Source organism: Aedes aegypti, chromosome 2, assembly GCF_002204515.2.
Source record: "Aedes aegypti strain LVP_AGWG chromosome 2, AaegL5.0 Primary Assembly, whole genome shotgun sequence".
NCBI lineage: Eukaryota > Metazoa > Arthropoda > Insecta > Diptera > Culicidae > Aedes > Aedes aegypti.
Window position 1 is genome coordinate 30,917,817 of NC_035108.1, and position 22,929 is coordinate 30,940,745.

General features: G+C 34.8%; 1 protein-coding gene across 9 annotated transcripts in view; it reads right to left on the reverse strand.

Annotated features, from left to right (window-relative positions):
• LOC5574099 (cAMP-dependent protein kinase type I regulatory subunit) overlaps nucleotides 1-22,929 on the reverse strand; it is a 191,073-nt gene that overhangs the window by 13,419 nt on the left and 154,725 nt on the right. For all 9 annotated transcript variants that reach the window (XM_021840409.1, XM_021840408.1, XM_021840407.1 and 6 more), the window contains one exon: nucleotides 12,881-13,240. In XM_021840409.1, coding sequence (XP_021696101.1) covers nucleotides 12,881-13,240 — 360 coding nt within the window. The remainder of the gene's footprint in view (nucleotides 1-12,880; nucleotides 13,241-22,929) is intronic.

Consider the following 22,929-nt stretch of genomic DNA (forward strand, 5'->3'; position numbering starts at 1 on the left):
ATGAGGGGAATAAGGTGCACAGATGATACTCTATTTCTTTTCCCTGCGAAATAGGGAAACTACGGTGATAGTAAACAGTACGATATGGTTAAACATTGAAATATCTGTAAGTTTTCCATAGCAATAGGTAAACGAAAGTTGTTTATTGCATTCAATGTTCTATTGTGATTATAGTTCTTTCAAGAATAAAATGACAGTATTTTGAAGCAGATTTTTTAAGATGTGTCATGTTCAAATATTATTTAAGTAAAGCTGGTTGAATCGATTCTTACTGTTTAACTTACTACATGGTAGTTAAAAGTATATGCTATTAGTACAAAATAAAAATGGATCTGAAAAAGTGACATGAAAATGGGCTTTCAATTAAGCCCTAGCTGAGACAGTGATTAGGGTAACTGCATATTTGAAATATTTACCTTTATATTTTTATTCTTAGTTCTTATTATAGGTTATTAGGTAGATGGCATCGAACATGTTCTTGTTTTTGTATGAGAAAGTTTTGAACCATAAAATATAGGTCATTGCGTAAAATGTTTTAATTACAAAAGAGTTCTTAGTTTTGAATAAATTATTTAATGAAAATATGTTAGTTCTTTGAACTAACACGTAGCAATTTTCATTTAAATTCTATTCTCGTGAACATGAAAATTGTTTGAATTAATAAAATCAATCAAAAGCGTCATCGCAATGAATATCAAACTACACTAGATATGAAAAAAAATATATATTGTAAAATTCATGGGTAATAGCGATTAAGTCAGACGACTTCATTTGAAAGTTGTTAATATTGCTAGAATATATCACGCTATGTCTAAATCAGCAGATTATGCAAATTGAATGTACCTCGGATTTATTTCCGCTACAGTTCAGTAATTGGGTTATGTTTTCATAAATAGAAAGTTTTACAATATACCAAAGGAACAAACAAACAAACAGCTTCTAATAATTTTGAGCACTTTTATTTTTATTGAAAATACACAACGATTTAGAAAATTATATAGATGATAAATTTTCAAACTTCGGTAGCAACAGAATATTTTTGTATTATATGGTAATTTGTGAAAATATTGTAGTTCTTTTAATAAAATTTCATCGATTACATTGTGAAAACTTGATAACCCTAAATATGACAATATTTTAAAATCTCAAAATACATGTATCATTGCAACGAATTTCAAACTGTTGTTAGGATCGTAATTTCCCTGTATTATTCATAGTTTTGTGAAACTGTTGTAGTTCTTTAAAAAACATCAAAATTATTCTGTAAATATATTTATTTTCATAACTAAAAATACTTCAAATCTTTTAATTGATCTAGAGGCAATCAATACATTGCAGCAGAAATTTAAGATTTTTCTGTATTACACAAGATTTTGTGAATATATTGTAGTTCTTTGAACAAACAGCCCAGTCAACACAAACTCGTATACGATAATGCATAAGTGTACACAAGTGGAGGCGATATACGTACTTGCGTCATTATGCTGCATTCTAAATGTACGTATATCGCCTCCACCTATGTACTCTTATACCTTATCATATACGATCGTGTTTTTACTGGGAGCGATCAACGATGTTCAGGAAATTTGTTTCTCATGAACATACAAAGAGATTAAAATTATAAAACTGGTGACTCATTGCGATAAACATGAAATTACTGTAGAAAACCTGTATTTTCCTGTATTTTTCATTATTTTGTGAAGATATTGTAGTTTTTCCAACAGAAATTTATTATCAGTGTTCTGCAAATTTGATGGCCTTAAATATATTTTAAGATCATAAAATGTTTGAGTCATCGCGATAAATTTCAAGTTATATTTGAAAATGAATTTTTTTCTGTATTCTACGCAGTTTTGTGAATGTATTGTAGTTCTTTGAATAAACAGCGATCAACGATATTCAGGAAATTTGTTTCTCATGAACACACAAAGAGTTTAAAATTATAAAACTGATGAGTCATTGCGATAAATATGAAATTACTGTAGAAAACTTGTATTTTCCTGTATTTTTCACTATTTTGTGAAAATATTGTAGTTTTTTTCAACAGAACTTCATTATCAGTGTTCTGCAAATTTGATGGCCTTAAATATGAGTATATTTTAAGATCATAAAACGTTTGGGTCATCGCGATAAATTTCATGTTATAGTTGGAAATGCATTTTTTTTTCTGTATTCTACGCAGATTTGTGAATATATTGTAGTTCTTTGAACAAACAGCGATCAACGATATTTAGGAAATTTGTTTCTCATGAACCAACAAAGAGATTAAAATTATAAAACTGATGACTCATTGCGAAAAATATGGAATTACTGTAGAAAACCTGTATTTTCTTGTATTTTTTACTATTTTGTGAAAATATTGTAGTTTTTCCAACAGAAATTTATTATCAGTGTTCTGCAAATTTGATGGCCTTAAATATATTTTAAGATCATAAAATGTTTGAGTCATCGCGATAAATTTCAAGTTATATTTGAAAATGAATTTTTTTCTGTATTCTACGCAGTTTTGTGAATGTATTGTAGTTCTTTGAACAAACAGCGATCAACGATATTCAGGAAATTTGTTTCTCATGAACACACAAAGAGTTTAAAATTATAAAACTGATGAGTCATTGCGATAAATATGAAATTACTGTAGAAAACTTGTATTTTCCTGTATTTTTCACTATTTTGTGAAAATATTGTAGTTTTTTTCAACAGAACTTCATTATCAGTGTTCTGCAAATTTGATGGCCTTAAATATGAGTATATTTTAAGATCATAAAACGTTTGGGTCATCGCGATAAATTTCATGTTATAGTTGGAAATGCATTTTTTTTCTGTATTCTACGCAGATTTGTGAATATATTGTAGTTCTTTGAACAAACAGCGATCAACGATATTTAGGAAATTTGTTTCTCATGAACCAACAAAGAGATTAAAATTATAAAACTGATGACTCATTGCGAAAAATATGGAATTACTGTAGAAAACCTGTATTTTCTTGTATTTTTTACTATTTTGTGAAAATATTGTAGTTTTTCCAACAGAAATTTATTATCAGTGTTCTGCAAATTTGATGGCCTTAAATATATTTTAAGATCATAAAATGTTTGAGTCATCGCGATAAATTTCAAGTTATATTTGAAAATGAATTTTTTTCTGTATTCTACGCAGTTTTGTGAATGTATTGTAGTTCTTTGAACAAACAGCGATCAACGATATTCAGGAAATTTGTTTCTCATGAACACACAAAGAGTTTAAAATTATAAAACTGATGAGTCATTGCGATAAATATGAAATTACTGTAGAAAACTTGTATTTTCCTGTATTTTTCACTATTTTGTGAAAATATTGTAGTTTTTTTCAACAGAACTTCATTATCAGTGTTCTGCAAATTTGATGGCCTTAAATATGAGTATATTTTAAGATCATAAAACGTTTGGGTTATCGCGATAAATTTCATGTTATAGTTGGAAATGCATTTTTTTTCTGTATTCTACGCAGATTTGTGAATATATTGTAGTTCTTTGAACAAACAGCGATCAACGATATTTAGGAAATTTGTTTCTCATGAACCAACAAAGAGATTAAAATTATAAAACTGATGACTCATTGCGAAAAATATGGAATTACTGTAGAAAACCTGTATTTTCTTGTATTTTTTACTATTTTGTGAAAATATTGTAGTTTTTCCAACAGAAATTTATTATCAGTGTTCTGCAAATTTGATGGCCTTAAATATATTTTAAGATCATAAAATGTTTGAGTCATCGCGATAAATTTCAAGTTATATTTGAAAATGAATTTTTTTCTGTATTCTACGCAGTTTTGTGAATGTATTGTAGTTCTTTGAACAAACAGCGATCAACGATATTCAGGAAATTTGTTTCTCATGAACACACAAAGAGTTTAAAATTATAAAACTGATGAGTCATTGCGATAAATATGAAATTACTGTAGAAAACTTGTATTTTCCTATATTTTTCACTATTTTGTGAAAATATTGTAGTTTTTTTCAACAGAACTTCATTATCAGTGTTCTGCAAATTTGATGGCCTTAAATATGAGTATATTTTAAGATCATAAAACGTTTGGGTCATCGCGATAAATTTCATGTTATAGTTGGAAATGCATTTTTTTTTCTGTATTCTACGCAGATTTGTGAATATATTGTAGTTCTTTGAACAAACAGCGATCAACGATATTTAGGAAATTTGTTTCTCATGAACCAACAAAGAGATTAAAATTATAAAACTGATGACTCATTGCGAAAAATATGGAATTACTGTAGAAAACCTGTATTTTCTTGTATTTTTTACTATTTTGTGAAAATATTGTAGTTTTTCCAACAGAAATTTATTATCAGTGTTCTGCAAATTTGATGGCCTTAAATATATTTTAAGATCATAAAATGTTTGAGTCATCGCGATAAATTTCAAGTTATATTTGAAAATGAATTTTTTTCTGTATTCTACGCAGTTTTGTGAATATATTGTAGTTCTTTGAACAAACAGCGATCAACGATATTCAGGTAATTTGTTTCTCATGAACACACAAAGAGTTTAAAATTATAAAACTGATGACTCATTGCGAAAAATATGGAATTACTGTAGTTAACCTGTATTTTCCTGTATTTTTTACTATTTTGTGAAAATATTGTAGTTTTTCCAACAGAAATTTATTATCAGTGTTCTGCAAATTTGATGGCCTTAAATATGAGTATATTTTAAGATCATAAAACGTTTGGGTCATCGCGATAAATTTCAAGTTATAGTTGAAAATGTATTTTTTCTGTATTCTACGCAGTTTTGTGAATATATTGTAGTTCTTTGAACAAACAGCGATCAACGATATTCAGGTAATTTGTTTCTCATGAACACACAAAGAGTTTAAAATTATAAAACTGATGTGTCATTGCGATAAATATGAAATTACTGTAGAAAACTTGTATTTTCCTGTATTTTTCACTATTTTGTGAAAATATTGTAGTTTTTTTCAACAGAACTTCATTATCAGTGTTCTGCAAATTTGATGGCCTTAAATATGAGTATATTTAAAGATCATAAAACGTTTGGGTCATCGCGATAAATTTCATGTTATAGTTGAAAATGTATTTTTTTTCTGTATTCTACGCAGATTTGTGAATATATTGTAGTTCTTTGAACAAACAGCGATCAACGATATTTAGGAAATTTGTTTCTTATGAACCAACACAGAGATTAAAATTATAAAACTGATGACTCATTGCGAAAAATATGGAATTACTGTAGTTAACCTGTATTTTCCTGTATTTTTTACTATTTTGTGAAAATATTGTAGTTTTTCCAACAGAAATTTATTATCAGTGTTCTGCAAATTTGATGGCCTTAAATATGAGTATATTTTAAGATCATAAAACGTTTGGGTCATCGCGATAAATTTCAAGTTATAGTTGAATATGTATTTTTTTCTGTATTCTACGCAGTTTTGTGAATATATTGTAGTTCTTTGAACAAACAGCGATCAACGATATTCAGGTAATTTGTTTCTCATGAACACACAAAGAGTTTAAAATTATAAAACTGATGACTCATTGCGAAAAATATGGAATTACTGTAGTTAACCTGTATTTTCCTGTATTTTTTACTATTTTGTGAAAATATTGTAGTTTTTCCAACAGAAATTTATTATCAGTGTTCTGCAAATTTGATGGCCTTAAATATGAGTATATTTTAAGATCATAAAACGTTTGGGTCATCGCGATAAATTTCAAGTTATAGTTGAAAATGTATTTTTTTCTGTATTCTACGCAGTTTTGTGAATATATTGTAGTTCTTTGAACAAACAGCGATCAACGATGTTCAGGAAATTTGTTTCTCATGAACAAACAAAGAGTTTAAAATTATAAATTTGATGACTCATTGCGAAAAATATGAAATTACTGTAGAAAGCTTGTTTTTTCCTGTATTTTTCACTATTTTGTGAAAATATTGTAGTTTTTCCAACAGAAATTTATTATCAGTGTTCTGCAAATTTGATGGCCTTTAAAATGAGTATACTTTAAGATCATAAAATGTTTGGGTCATCGCGGTAAATTTCAAGTTATAATTGAAAATGTATTTTTTCTGTATTTTACGCAGTTTTGTGAATATATTATAGTTCTTTGAACGGCTAACAATCAAAAATTCAATGCCAATTGTTAGATTGCACTAAAACGATCATCATATAATAAAAAAAATCTATAGGTTATCGCGATAAATTTTAAGTTATCTACAAATTACCGCCGGTTAGATTTTGTTTTAGGACTTGCTCCGGTGTTTTAAGTACTACAAATCAAACAGTAGTTCCCAAAAATATTTCAAAAATCTGACATAAATCTAGAAGCCCATACATTTCTGTAGGTGCCAAAATTTTGTAAATCGGGCTTAGGACAGCCGAGATATAGTGGGTTGAATTTAGCGTTCCAACTGATTTTGAGGCTTCGTCCTCGGTGTGTTAAAGAGAAAATACAAATTCAATTTCTAATGATAAACTTTTCACTTGCCCCACCTGATAAGAAAATTGACGGTGTTTAAATTTAGTTATTTTTAGGTCTACGTCGAATTAATTCTAAAACTTTTTTTATTGCAGTTTGAAACTGTCACAGAGGACAACTAAGAAGTGGTACAGGAAATTATTTCCCGCAACTTTTTTCCACTGAAAATTTTAAAATCAGATTGTACGCCGCCAACTTGTTATGGAGTAACAGTTGACAGGTTAACAATTTTTAAGTCTATTATGCAATAATGGCTGAAAAATCTCAAAAATCTCTTACCTATCGTAATGTTCTCAATGGCCTCGAAGGTTTACGCATGAGCTTGAAACGTTAATTCACATATTCAGTAAAATATATCAATTGTTTTCACTTACCCCATTTACCCACTTGCCCCGCGGTACCTTAGTTATTTTCACGAAAAGATCAATTTACCAAGTAAGAAACACATATTTTTACATGTCTAGTTGCAAAGTTTAAATGCTTTTCTTTTCAACTTTAGCCGTTTCTATAAGCGTATGCTGAGATAACAAATTTGAAAGTACCCCTAGACTGCCGCAAATCGCAAGTCAGTAAAAAGTAGGCATTGAGAAAATTGAAGTTTCCAATCTCGTTTTTCATACAAATATTAGAAAAAACAAATGCTTTTCACTCCGTCACCTTTCCAAAAAAAATATATAAAGATGACCAAATAATGACTCATGTTTGTGTTACACGATGCGAAAGTCTGTAGTGGGACTGGCATGCGTTTACTTTTCATTATGGGACAATTCGACTTGGTGTTTTTCCTAATTTTTCTGAACAAAAAGTGATTTCTCGTTAGTGCAGTTGAAAGACAATTAGAAGATATAATGAAAACTGATATCAACTCATTTATGACCAAAATGCAGATGGGACTGACTCATGATTCACGGCAGTAAACTTCAGACAATAATTTTTAATAATTAACTTCTAGCATGATCTACATTACCTTCAATGATCTTTAATCGTTTCTTTTGTTCTAAAGTTTTTATGACTTTTCAAATGTTTGAAGCAAATTGGCTGAAGTTTTTATCATACCTCCATTCATAAGTGTTATAGAGAATTTGAAAAATCTATAGCAAACCCGTAATTAGTCAAGCTAAGTTTTGATTTTTGTTAGGGTACTTCATCAGAATAAGAAAGTCTTGTCTGAAATGTGATTTGCTATAATTAACATATTATTTTAAAAAGTTACATTAGGTATCTGTTTATTTCATTTAAAAAAAAATAAATTTGTACTTCCATTTCAACCGAAATGCTAGTTTTATTGAAAATTTGATATTTCCCGGGATCCCGGGATTTCCCGGGACAAGCATAGATTTTTGTCCCGAATCCCGGGACGAGCAAAATGGCCGGGAAATGGACACTCTACTATCAACTCACAAAAGACCATTATGTCAGTTATGATACAAATTGTTAAGCAGCCATGTTCCTTAGTGCTTTTCCCGGAGTGTTCTACAATTTCCCGGGTATTTCCCGTATTATTCCCGGTCATTTGGAATTCCCAGGTTTTTCCCGAATTTCCCGGATGGATGGACACCCTGAAGCTATTTACTTCATGGTTAGGTGCGTACAAGGTACTGACTTTTATGAAACAAACGCATGAAACATGCTCACTATACTCAATTGAGCAGCTACAAGGCACTGGCCAAGAAAAAAAACTCACTAGCCTTATATAAAGTTAGTGTCGTTCTTTCTGATGTGTAAACGAATGCGATTGAACGATTGAATTTTGAGAAAATTGAGAGAATCTCCCACTTATCGCTCTCTGTGACAATGATGATTTGCAGGACATCAAGGGAGTCTGTTACAGCTCTGATTAGATCGGGGGATAACAGTGCATGATAAATCACATATAAACAAGCTCCAAACCTAGGTTCGGGGACTTGCTTATCGTGCTAGTAGAATAAAACATCCCAATGGTAAACTGCCGTTATACGCATAATTGTCCCATGTTCCAAAACATGCAATCGAGAAAACGCGTTTAAAGATTTTAACACATTTAGGCTTCGTATTGACCAGGTGTGTGGTAAATTGAATTGAAATCTTTACAATAGTATAAAGAATAGCGTGTTTATTAGAGTCAAGAGTTTGTATTATGGCAATAAAGTAAATTTAGCTACGAAATTCAAAGTGGGACTGTTATGCCTAGAAATACAAGGTTTTTGGTGAATTTCTACGCATAACAGTCCCACTGAGAGTAGTGACCAATTATGTGCTAAGCATACTGCTGTGGATGACCGTTCTTACGTATAGATTGTACCGAATGTAGAGGACGTATATCATCAAGACTATGTTAAGGCACCTAATGAAGGCTCAAGTGACATGTGCCAAACACAGCCACGTGTGGGGAAGTGAACAAAAAAAAAACGATTTTATAGTTTGGGATGGAAAGTAAAGTTTTCTGTATGTGTGATTATAAGATGTAATAAATTCCTAAATCGACTCTTCCAGCTGCAGGCTTCACAGGAACTCATCTGCGAATTCAAGGTTATTCATGATATTTTTGATACTTCGCAAATTAAGTTTTAGAACCACCAACATATTTGCAACTTGCACCGAAGAGCCAACTATGCGGAATAACCCAGTATGTGGCCAGGCCATCCAATTCTTCTTTTGACTTGACTTTGACTTCTTCTTGACTTCATCAAGTTTGATATGTCACAAGATAGGTCTCAAGACCGCCAATATAATGGCATCTTCCTCTGGGGAACAGGATATCCAAAACAACCTGGCATGTTATCAAGTCATCCAGAAACCTTTGAATTACCCTTCTTCAGCCTTGATTTGTGAATTTATGAAGTTTGATGTTGCCAGCTAGGTTTCAGAACCGACAGTTTAGAGGGCATTTCCCCCAGGAAACCGGGAATTCAGAACAAGCTGACATGTGGTCAAGTCATTCAAATACATTTGAACCACCTGTAGACCTAATTTGCAAATTCATGAAAATTGATATGTCGCAAGCCAGGTTACAGATTCACCAATATAATGGCCACTTCCACCAGTGAACCGGTATTCGGACCAACCCAGCATGGCCAAGTCATCAAATGGTCGAATTTTTATTTGGACTTGGTTTGCTAAATCATGAAGTTGGTTTGTCGCAAGCCATGGACTCGAAATTAAAGTAATTACTGATTCTTCAAGTGGAATTATTTCAGTACTTCTCGTGATAAATCCAAAATTACGGCGAATTTCTAATCGATGACGGCGGTTCAAAAAAATTGAAAAAAATTGTGATTGTTCCAGAAAATTCAACTGAAATTCATTGAAAAACCGATGGGAAATAATATTATTAAATTGAAAGTTTCAATCAAATTTGACGTCAGACTCGCATGAATGACGAATGCATCCCGATAATACAAACACATAAAACGGGTTGTGTTCCACATATGATGTAAAGCCAACGTAAGAAGATGTTCAAAACGATTTTCACAAACACCAGTTAATTCAAAACTCACAACTGAATATTTTGTTCAAGATTAGCGCAGCGAATTGTAAAGTGTGACAGTTATGCGTAGAAATACAGTACGTAGAAAATTTAACAATGGGACAAATTGGCTTGGCTTGCTTTTCATTGATTTTCCGAACAAAGTTAATTTTTGGTAAGTGTTTTCTAAAACTATACGTAAAAATAAACTGTTTGATGACAAAAACTCAAAATGCACAAAAAGTAACATGGGACAATTATGCGTATAATGGCAGTAAACAAGGTACCGTGATGAATCAAAATCCGGACGGTATCAATATCCGGACACTCTGATAGTATTCATTAATTAAACGCAAACTTGAATATAATTCTGCCTGTTTTTAACCATATTAAGTATTTATGATACTTCTGATCATTTTTCTGTTTGTTGTAATCTAGTTATCATTGCCAAATAATCAATAAACATGCAAAATAAATATGTCGCTCCGTCTGGACGTCATTTTTTCGCATAGTTAGTTTATTCGGTAGACGTGTTGACAAACGCAGGTCGAGTGATTTTCTTGTGATAATGTGTTTCATTTGTATTGTTAGTGAAGTGATTTAAACGGAAATAGACTCAAAACGATAGTTTTACGATTCGGGGACATCAAAGTCGTGGAATATGGTGAAAATGTGTACTAAGAGGTGTGATAAGAGGTTGTCCGGAATTATGGCCAAATGTTTTGAATCCGGACATTGCATTAGAAACCCTAGTTGAATCAAAATTAACGGATGTGAAATTAGTTGTAATAAAGGAAAATTTGTAAAACAGCTACATAAGGCATTATGAGTGAAAACAAAGTGATTTTTACGGAAAAACTTTGTGAATTTATCATTACTACCATAGAATCAAAAGGAAGTGCATCGCAGGTAATTCAAATACAAACAATACTCATTTGTCGTCTCTTTGAAGCACTGTGGGTCGCAAAACTGCTTTATATTGTATGATATATGATGTGGAATTTGAATTCAATACAATTTCCGTGAATTTTGTGCAAATAGTTCAAGTTTTAACAATTGTCCGGATTTCGATTCAATAGTGTCCGGATTTAAAGACACCACCTACTTCAGGTGTCCGGATTTAAGGACAAGACATGCTTCATTATTTTAGCGATTTTCATGGTAAAATCGTAAATTTTAAGGAAAAATTTATCAACTACATTAAAATCTGATTAGAAGTTGCTCATTTAGTAACGGAACTTTGATTGTTTACCCATGATTCTCATCAATAATACAATTTGAAAATTTTTCGGTGCTTAAGTGTCCGGGTATTGATGCATTACGGTATACAAAATGAATTTTATCAACGCTCTATTTCTTTGGGGCTCTCGAGCTTGTTACAACTTGCGAAACATTGGCGATTATGGAGCGATACAGATGGGATGTTTTTCTTCGCTTGCTTTTGTCGTGCCTCTAAAGTAAATGAGAACGATTTCGGCAATGTCTGCTAGCGACTAAGAATTATTTTAGTTTCTAGAGCTTTTTCTAATAAGTTTGATTCTTGATGAAGCGAAGTTTATATTCCGATTTAAGACTGACGAAAAGTAGATGTCAAATTTCGAAGGAAGGTAAAAAAATATCTTCAATACCGTTGAGCAGTTAATACAGAAGATATACATTAAATTAAATTTTGAAAAAATACTTATTAAGAACTTTGTTAAGAACTACTTTTCTAAGTTTTTTTATTGAATAAGCACATCTTGAAATATTATCAAGATAAACATCGATTAAAGGGGTTTAATTGTAATTTTGTGAAAGCATTCGAAATAATTCTGGCGTATGCATAGATAGTAACATTGCTAATTGCCACACAAGGTTAGGCACAGCGAACTCCCTAGAAATATTACGCAATAAATGTTCCATTCACGGCCAAACAATCCAAATTCCCCACCTGATGAATGGAAGACACCTATCAATTAGGCCGTCAACATGTTTACACACATTCCATCGCCTGCCCCCCTTTTCCGACCCCAAGCCTAAGATTAATGCATCTCATCAGGGCATCTGGTGGCGAAAAAAAAACCATGCATTTCCCCAGCGGTAGGGCCCACATCTCGTTTTTCCGCTGTCAGTTTACTAATTTGATTGCGGTAAATAAACACAAATGAGGAGCCAAAAATCTGAAGAAGCAACACACACACTGCTCATAAACTGGGTGTTTATGACGTGCTGGCTCACTTTCTACAATGACTGACGATATAGACGAGAAGCATCACCGAAAATTGGCACGTCTGTTTTGCGATGGAGATTTATGCAGTTGTTAATTACCGACGAGCGTGTCTTATATTTCAGTGAAGGTATCGTTGTTAGTAGTACTTATCTTTTTATCGTGCGATTAAGAAATTTCATAGCCTATAGATAGAGTCAAGTCTCCCAGATCATAGATTCACCTGAAATAAGACTTAATACAAGGCCTTCCTCAGCCGAACGGTTAGAAACCGCGGCTATAAAGCAAAACCATGCTAAAGGTGCCTGGGTTCGATTCCCGGTCGGTCCAGGATCTTTTCGTAATTGGAATTGTCTTGACTTCCCTGGGCATAGAGTATCATCGTACTTGCTACACGATATACGAAAGCGAAAATGGCAACTTTGGCGAAGAATGCTCTCAGTTAATAACTGTGGAAGTGCTCATTGGCCGAGAAGCAGGTTCTGTCCTAGAGAGGGCGTAATGCCAATAAGAATAAGAAGATGCATGGCATTTCAACTTATTATTTCAAAGTTCGAATCGTCTACGATCTAGAACTCTTCATGTCAAAGTGAATCATGGAGATGAAGAAATAGTTATTTATCCTATTTATAAATTCAAGTGCGGTGATTGGTTGAAATTGGCACGATTTTCTTACAGGTCGTGCAGACATTCTTGGCTTATAACCACTTATATTTCATTCAACAACACTCACCTCTACTTCGCCGATATCGATCACATAGAAATTGTCGCCCTCGTCGCCCTGCTGTATGATCGATTCGCCCGGCAGGAAGGTGCACGGAAACATGGCATCGAAAATGTCCGACCGTTCGTTCTCGTCCAGGTGGGCAAACAGCACGTTCTTGGCGATGGCCTTCGACAGGGCCGCCATGGTTTTGTAGTCCTTCGGAACGACCTTCTTCACGTAGCTGGTGGCATCCTCCTCGCTGACCGGTTCGGCCGAAATGCCTCCGCGTCTTCGCACCGGGGGAGCCGTCGTCTGTGGCATCGGGCTAAGATCGTCCAAATCGTCCGGACTGGCAGCCTGTTTACTGGCGTCCAGCTTTGCCTGCTCCTGGAAAAAAGAAAAAAAGAATGGAAGGAAACCATTAATTAATGGACATGGTGAAGAAACGCGCGCGAAGCGGAAATGGCAATTATCAAATTTGTCGCCTTGTTGCAGAAGGAGGAACCCGAACGAAGAGGGAGAACAAACTGTTCAAGTTATAGCAATTATTTCAGCAGATGTCCAAGTTTGTGTATATAAGCTAGAGCATTTCCACAAATAATGCAGATATTCTGTGCTTCAATGCTTGGAGTACCGTAAATTCGAGTGAAATTGTTCACCATGTCACTCGATTTTATTTTTTACTAATAGAGTAACAATATCAATGCAACCTATACTGAATTAACATTATTTGTTTTAACTGTTGTCGAATTGTGTGTTGTAAAGTATTATGTGTTCAAGAACGTTTATTATTATGGAAATAATGTAAAATTCCAGAACCCTTTTGGGTGAGGTATTGACAGCCATCTATAATCTTTTAATTTTAAACATTTAAAATCCTTGATTTAGACATGGTGTTCACCAGAAAGCTATCCCTAAAACAGATTTTACCATCGAAACTTGTCCCAATTTGCTTATTTTGTTGAAATGTCTGTTACATATCAGTTTATTCTTTTGGCCTACATTTAGGTGTTATCTGTAGTATTTCATTATCTATTATTTCCATAAGTATTGCATTGTTATGAATCTAGCAAGCATTTTTGTATTCAGGGAGCCCAAATTAAATAAAAAGATTTATTTTCAAAACATTAATCCTTTTGGCAAGTGATCAACTTCACTTCGAAATAGGATCCCCTGATTTTTTTTCGTATTTTGGAGATGATTTTCAGCACTAAAATTACACTTGTATGGAAATTTCAGTAGGTACATGAGTCAATGAGGCTCACTGTCGTACTAATACCTGTATTCAGTTGTTCGGCATTGGCAACAATATTGAAAACAGTGAAAATAATACCAATTAGTTTTCTTTGGAATGACAAGTGAAATTCTTCTTCGATTACGATGTCCTATTCGGGACAGACTGCCAAACAGTGGACATAATTTATTGACTCAGACCGGCTTGTGTCCGACGGTTGTCAGAACTGGATCACACGGCAGTATTCACAATCCGCCTACATACCAACATACGTCCTATAATACCCATAACCTATAGAATAGTCAACCGTCACCAACCAGCTCAATAGGATGAAAGTCAAGCCGCAAAGCCACAAATTATCGAGCGTAAATTGGATGAGTAAATATTGACGATGAAAATTCGTTACACGAGAGGATGGGTTTTATAGACAGCAGAGGCAGGTCAGTAAACCGAACGATTGGAATGTTGGGTTTTCCGAGTTACGCCCAGATCCAGAACAAAAGGATTCGGTTTTCACTTTAATGGTTGTCGACTTTTCAGCATGTAATTCAATATGTTGTGAGGGTAATTGAGTTCGGGCCGAGTAAATGCCGAATGAAATTAACACTGCACAAAAATTGGATGTGCATCAAGTTAGGTTGCAGTGCACCGAGCTGGTGCAGAGTCCATTCAGCGTCATTGTAAACTATAGAGGACAGGCGACAAATTGAATTATATGCATTTGAGCACAACGGTTACATGCTTACAAGCTTCTGCTGACGACGGTACACCTTCTCTAGATGCTAGCCGGAATGTACTTTACTTGCGAACAGATATAGGGGGAAAGTGTTATATTTAGAACCCACCTTAGTTTACCCGTATATGTTGTCTTGGAACGTAGTTCTTGTGAAGCGCAAAGTAATTTGGTCTAATATTCTGCTAATGAAGATTATTGATTGAATTTATTCTTGTTGACTACACATTGTTGTAAAGGGTGATTGTAAGCCCTTGGTTGAAAGGCAAAATGTTGAACTACAAAAGAATACGTAATAATAAGAATAGGGAAGCAATCAAAAGAAGGAGATATTTTGTCATGCTTGATTATACACTTAATGCCAAACATTCTGTGGACAGTATGGCTGCAAAAAGCCAATCAAATAATAAATGGATTCATATTAGGTTACTAGTTGGTTCAGCACCTAGAAAAGTATGATGTTGTTAACCCGTATAGGCCTGAGTTAAAGCAAAAATTCTAAAACCCTCACCGCTCAGCGAATTCTTATTGGATTCAAATGATTTTTTGTCAGTATACTGGCACATATATCTTGTTTCTAGAAGTGGACAGAGTAACGCGTAAATATTCCTGTGGTCGGAGTTATTCCGGTGGATCACTGGGTCAGGTCGGGTGAGAAGGGTACTGTGCGATTGTGCCCCTGGAGATAGGCAAATTTCAAGTCACAGATAGTTTCCCGAATCGGTTATAATGTGGCCACTACATGACGGAATTTTAAGAAAATTGCATCAGTGTAAACCTTTTGAGAAACGATTAAATTAGATAGCTATGAGTTTTGCATTTGATTAATCCTACAAATGACCATTTTCGGGTACCGGGACGCCTCAAACTTACAATAAAACGGCCAATTTGTATCTGAACATCTGTGTCAAGCTTATGTCAACAAATTTTAGTACACAATTATGTTTGATTTCTACTTTTCGAGAATTGAAACGGTTTAGTGTCCAGCAAAAATATAGCCGGTTCTTCCGGACATTACGTCCGAATGGCCACATCCGGTATATTTTAAACGGTGAAAAACTCTTTATTTATAATGTTGAATATCAGATCTTAATGATTTATGCAGAATAAAATGATTGTCATTGCAAATAAATAAAGGTAACTTGGCATGTACCAAAAAATAGCTCTTTTTTACCCGACTTGACCCAGTGACCCACCGGAATAACTCCGGCCACAGGAATATTTCCGAGTTCCTCTGGCCACTTCTAGAAACTAGATATGTGGGCCAGTGAACTGACAAAAAATCATTTGGATCCGTTAAGAATTCTCTGAGCGATGAGAGTATCAGTATTTTTGCTTTCACTTTCTACAGGGAATTATTGTTGTAATTTGGAGAGCTGTGTTTCGCGAAAAAGTAGGGTAGCCGACCGGTATTCACCACCTTAGAATGTATCCCGTTTTACGCTATAGAAAGATATAAATCGTTTAGTTTCATTAAATCGCTTCAAAATGATATGACAACATTCTCAGAAACCTCAATATTTACTGGGAAAATAGTAGAAAAAGTCATGTTCCTTAACATTTTTACTCGTTTGAGTGTTCTTATGAGCACTTCCACAGTTATTAACTGAGAGCTTTCTTTGCCAATTGATCATTTTTGCATTCGTATATCATGTGCCAGGTACGATGATACTCTATGCCCAGGGAAGTTAGAAATATTTCCTCTACGATAAACTCCTCGATAGGTGGGACCCTCAGCTTGGTCTTGCTGAATAGCTGCACGTTTACCGCTACGGCTATTTGGGCCACGGTGTCTTCTCAGGATTTTGTTCAAAATCATATCTAATGATTTCGTACAGAATTTCACTTTCAAATTCCTTTTAGAATCCCCCTCTCTTCGGAATCTGCTGCCCATTGAATTCTGTCTAGAATAATGAAGAAACTAGAAACAAGAGTCAAAATCTTCTCTAAATTAATTTCGTCACCTTTGACCGCTTTGAATTTTGTTCGGACTTCTTTTTTTGATTTCATTCGGAGTCGTCTTAGAGTATCGTTCGAAATGCTATTATGAATCCTCACAGGAATTCATTGGGAATCCTCGCAGGATTCCATTAGGAATCCTTACACAATTCCATGAAGAATCCACACAGGCGCACATTAGGAATTTTCACAGAATCCCATTAGGAAACCTCACAGATTAAGAATCTTCAGAGGATCCTATTAGGAATCCTAATTCATCACAGGATCCAATTAGGAATCCTCACAGAATCTTCACAAGATACTATTAGAAATCCTAACAGGATTCCATTAGAAATCCTAACAGGATTCCATTAGAAATCCTCACAGGATTCCATTATTTTTTTACGGGATCCAATTAGAAATTCTCATAGATTCTTCACAGGATCCCATTAGAAATCCTAACAGGATTGCATTAAGAATCCTCACAGAATCTTTCCATCAGGAATCCTCACAGGACTCCAGTAGGATTCCTCACAGGATCCCATTAAGAATCCTCACAGAATCTTCCCATTAGGAATTCTCACAGGATCCCATTAGGAATCCTCAAAGGATTATATTAGAAATCCTCACAGGATTCCTTTATATATCTTCACAAGATTCCATTAGAAATGACTGGGTTGGTGGTCCGAAGTCTACCACTTCTGGTTCATAAGCAGAAAGTCATGGGTTCAATCCCAGGCCAGTCCCTTTCCTCGTATTTTGTAGTTTTATATTTCACTTGCTCCTATCCTCCAATCTTAATGTATCACAGTTGATCTATCACAGTTCTTAGCATTTGCTAGAATCAGAGACGAAAAAACGACATTTCCATACGCTTCCATATTTTCATTATTATAGCGCGCCTTTCCTTAAGTCTGATACAAAGGATATCTGCTAATTATACAGCAAGCCTCTCTGCCATAAAATTACCACTCCTTCACCTTCCCGGCATAAACTGGCGTGGATGCAGGGGTATATCCCTAGTTAAATGCCTCCCCCTTTCTCTCTTTGGTCTGCATTCTGACGTGGCAGGAGCAATTGTTGCCTAAAAATAGAAGATCATCGACACTTATACACTGAGGGTGTCTATTAGTCCCAAACAGTCATCTGGTTGGTTCCTTGTGTAAGTGCAGCTGATCTAGCGATACTGGAGTAGCAACCACGAGCGGCCAATCAAGCGCAAGCTCACAGGATTCCATTAGAAATCCTCACAGGATCACATTGTGAATCCTCACAGGATTACATTGGGAATCCTCGCAGGATTACATTTGGAGTTCTCATAGGATTCCATTAGAAATTCTCACAGGTTTACATTAGGAATCTTCATAGGATTCCATTAGGAATTCTAACAGGATACTATTAGAAATTCTCACAAGATTTCATAAGGAATTGTCACAGAATCTTCACAGAATTCCATCAGGGATCCTCACGGAATTCCATTACAAATCCTCACATGATTCCATTACGAATCTTCACAGGATTCCATTGAGAATTCTTACAGGATTGCATTAGGAATTCTCACAGGATTCCATTAAGAATCCTCACAGGATTCAATTAGGAATCTTCAGAGGATCGCATTAGGAATCCTAACAGGATTCCATTAGGAATTAACATAAGATTTCATTAGGAATTCTCACAGGATTCTAATAGGAATTCTCACAGAATGCTCACAGGATTCCACTGCTAATCTTAACAGGATTCCATTAAGGTATCCTCACATGATTTCATTAGGAATTCTCACTGGATTGCATTAGAAATTCTCACAGGATTCCATTAGGAATCTTCACAGGATCCCATTATGAATCCTCACAGAATCTCATTAGGAATCCTCACAGAATCTTCACAGGATCACATTAGGAATCCTAACAGGATTCCATTAGGAATTCTCACAGGATTCCATTATGTATCATAACAGGATTCCATTATGAATCTTCAGAGGTTCCCATTAGGAATCCTCACAGGATCCCATTAGGAATCCCCACAGGATTTCATTAGGAATCCTCACTGGATTGCATTAGAAATTCTCACAGGATTTCATTAGGAATCCTCACAGGATTCCATTAGGAACCCTCAAAGGATTCCATTAGGAATTTTCACAGGATCCCGTTAGGAATCCTCACTGAATCTCATTAGGAATCTTCACAGTATCACATTAGGAATCCTAACACGATTCCATTAATAATTCTCACAGAATTTCATTAGGTGTTTGAAAATACAGTAATGTCCCGATTTTGTCAGCCCCATGCTGCATTTAGGGTTGACAAAATCGGAAAAGAGCTAAAATCGGGATTTTTTTTCCTTCTATTTTCTATGTACCCTAATGAAAGGTAACATTGACCAGTTTTTTGGATAATTATTCAAAATTTCAAATATAAAAATTTTGGTCTTTAGATGATTTAGATTTAGACGTGGCCAAGGTCATAATTGACTTTATGCACCCAATATTGCCAGCAGGGTTGGGAAAAAATCTGAAATTCATTCTACAGTAGCCAAACAAAGCCAATCGCAGTCAGCGAAGCCAGTGAAACTCACGCCTATCGCTGCTGTAGGCAAAGAGCCTTGAAAATAGCAAAATACCTGTTGCTAAGGGCAATCCAAAATTACTCTACAAAAATGTTCTATTTCCCGCTGCATTTCCCGCATTCAGAGCCTTCCATGACACTAACGATTTAGAAAATTCATGTACCCAAATTAGGCTACTTGATGAGATTCACATTTTTGAACTATTGTACGGGGAAGAGCCACGTGATTTTCGCGAAATTAAAGCCTACTACTATTACCATTCCCAACACTGATTGGCAGTATAGACTCTGATTAAAATATATATTAATTTTAGGCTGAGAAAATCGGTCAAAAAGGTTGCTAAAATCGGGTCATTACTGTAATCATTTTTAGCGTTACATAAATTGTGTACCAATGTATCATGCCTAAGAATTTCTGACAGAAGCTGCTCTTTCAAGCCTTTCTTATTCCGGTGGTTTCAACAGAAACTCCTACTGATTTTTTCGAGGTACTGGTTTGAAGTTTTAATCGAACTTTTTTGGAACAAGATTGCCTATCTCCAGAAACTATTTATGGAACTCTTCCAGAGATTTTTTCAAATACTTGTTTATAGGATTGTTTAGGATCGCTTCTGTAGATTCCTTTAAGAAGAAGGGGTTGGTAGTCTAACAGCTTTGTTCTGCTTCCCAAATAGAAGGTTGTGGTTTCAATCCCAGTCCCGTTCCTTTCTCATATTAGTTACAATCTCCCTAACAGCTCTCTTCGCTATCTCTCTGCGTCATCCTTGACAAAGACATCATACAACATCATTTATCGCTAGAATAGAATAAATCTACTTAACCGCTAGTGACAGTGGTATCGTTGCGGTCGAATACCTCATCCATCACTAACAAACCAGTCCTATTTCCAAGGTAACTGTGGGAAATGCAGGAGATTCTCCGGCTTTCTAGTAACAACGGCCATCTAATTGACATCCCTCCTTCTCCCCGATGGACATAAGGACGTGGCCTATGCCGTTATCAATCTAGAAATGTAAGGGTATTGTGATTGTACATTGCAGATGGGACAATTTTGTACAATATCACTATCCTGATTGATCACGAAGTAGCAACTACGAAGTGTATGTTCCATCAGTTGATCGCTTTTGATCGATCGTTGATCACTTCTGAGGATTCGTTCAAGAGTTCTTCCGTGGATTGCTTCAAGCATTTTACATGAATTTCGCTACACAATTCAATCCAGAATTCATATTAAAGTTTAGAGGTCCAGACATTCCAGGTATATGTTAGGATTTTCTTCCAGGAGCACTTCATTCAGGAATTGTCTCGTAGTTTCTTCTGGGAATTCCCTCTAAGGACTTTACTCGAATAGAAGCGAAGCTCTGACAATCAAAACGATTGATATAAGGTATAAAAGATCTGAAGATAATATCAAAATTTTGTTCTTGGAGCAAAATCTGATGTTTGTAAATTTAATGAACAGCTCGCAGCTATTGCTCAAATATTACAAAAGCTAAATATCATACGCCAATGTTGTTCCAGGAGGTAATTTTAGATGTCATTTCCAGATCTTTTATCTCTTATATCTTCTTCTTCTTCTTTCTGGCGTTACGTCCCCACTGGGACAGAGCCTGCTTCTCAGCTTAGTGTTCTTATGAGCACTTCCACAGTTGTTAACTGAGAGCTTACTATGCCAATGACCATTTTTGCATGCGTATATCGTGTGGCAGGTATCAGGCTCTTCTTCTGTGATAGGTTGATCGTAGAAAAATATAAAAGGTACGATTTTTTATAATACACGTTAAATGAATCCCAGGCATTTGTAGGTTATATAAGAATACAATTTTTCAAACAATTTTCAATAATACAAAAAAAATTTCAAAAATCATAAAAAAACTTTTCTTATATGCGTGTTATGAGTCAAGGTTTAGGCCAAACATAAAATCATTTTAATTTCCGAGCAACGAAAAAATACACAAAATTCCAAAGTGTAACCCGTCTAAAGGCGGGGTTGGGTATTAGAGGGTTAATATCACTTTTAGCTATCCACATCGAAATTTGCAATTACTAAGCTTTTTTCGCTTGTTTCTACAGAAATGCATCTAGGAACTTCTCCGAGGCTACCTCCAATTACTTTTCAATTGATCGAACATAATTGAGGTAAGAAGAAGAGAATGTTTATAAACATTATCGTTTCGTAAAATTCGAGATGGCCATTTCTATTGGTACCCTTAAGCAGAGTTAAACCTTCTGCCATTTCAGCAAGGTGATCCCGTTTCGGGCGGATTCACAGTTCACTTCATAGTAGCTTGTAATCAATACTAGGTAAACCTCCTTCACAGCGTTCAATCAATTTTCCACTAAATGAAGTGTAAGAATACTGTCCCATCGGTAATCGGCCATAACCAGCACAAAATCGATAATTGCGAATACCTTTTTCCTAATCAACGAGGATGCCATTCTACTAACCACATCAAGTTATCGTTTATTTGAGGTTTGGTGGATATGCATTTCACTAACCATAACTCTTGGCTATAATTTTTTTTTTCAGGAAAAGACATATAATTTCTGAGAAAATCTTGCATCACAAAAGATTTTTTCTATTGATTGTACTTTTTAGCGAAAGCGTTCTCCAAATGGTAGACTGCGTGGTAAATTTGATGCAATAACTGAACACATGATGTAAAGCATAATCCCACTATAGCTACGTAGTAATAGTATGCATATCGTTCTACACTTCCACATACCATAATCATAAGCTGCTCCATTGCGAGGGTGGGTTCTATAATGGCACCGCCGAGAAATCCAACAGCTGTTCCTCTTTTTCCGCGACGGAGAGGGTCATTCCGCGAATCAAGAAAACTTCCCAGGGAAAATGAATACCAACCACGGTTTAACGAGAAAATTGTGAAAAAGTATGAAAAGGTAAATATACGCTTAAAATGTTTGAAAAGTGGAACAGACGTTGTTTCTGACCAATCTCCTAAAGGCTATACATTGGCAAACATATGTTTCTATATCCTATCATCTAATGAAACCGACTAAGAATTGGGTCATAGAAAAGAACCTTGTTTTATATAGAAGTTCGTTCTTTATTAGTTATGGCATACGACATACATAGTTCTATGAACGTTGTGTGTAATTATAAACATTTCCATATTTACATCCGGAATAATTCATACTAGTTATGTGCTTTGGATCACATTTCAGACTTTCCCGTCAAAGAAAAAGCAACACATGATTAAGGATCATCTAATGCAGTCATTTTTTACTCAAAGTGTGGCTCACAACTGATACAATAAATCAGTAAACTCATCCTTCCATGTGCCCCTATGCTCTTTTAACACTCTCAAATCTTCAATGCTCCCATCTTCTACCTTCCGTGTTCGACATTATTTTCCGGGTAATTAATTTCAGTGTAGCATGCAGCTGGTTCCCATGAAACGGCTCCCAAAAGACTAATTGATAGCCGTCTAATCTGCTTAAACAAACATTTATCCGAACGCTGCACAAAGGCAAACAATTGATGACACAATGGGAGGAAAGCCAACTGCAAGTATTTTCAACAAAACTTTCAGTTGATATCCACACTCCACTACCGTCTGCTCGATTCTGAGTAGAAGTAATTTGA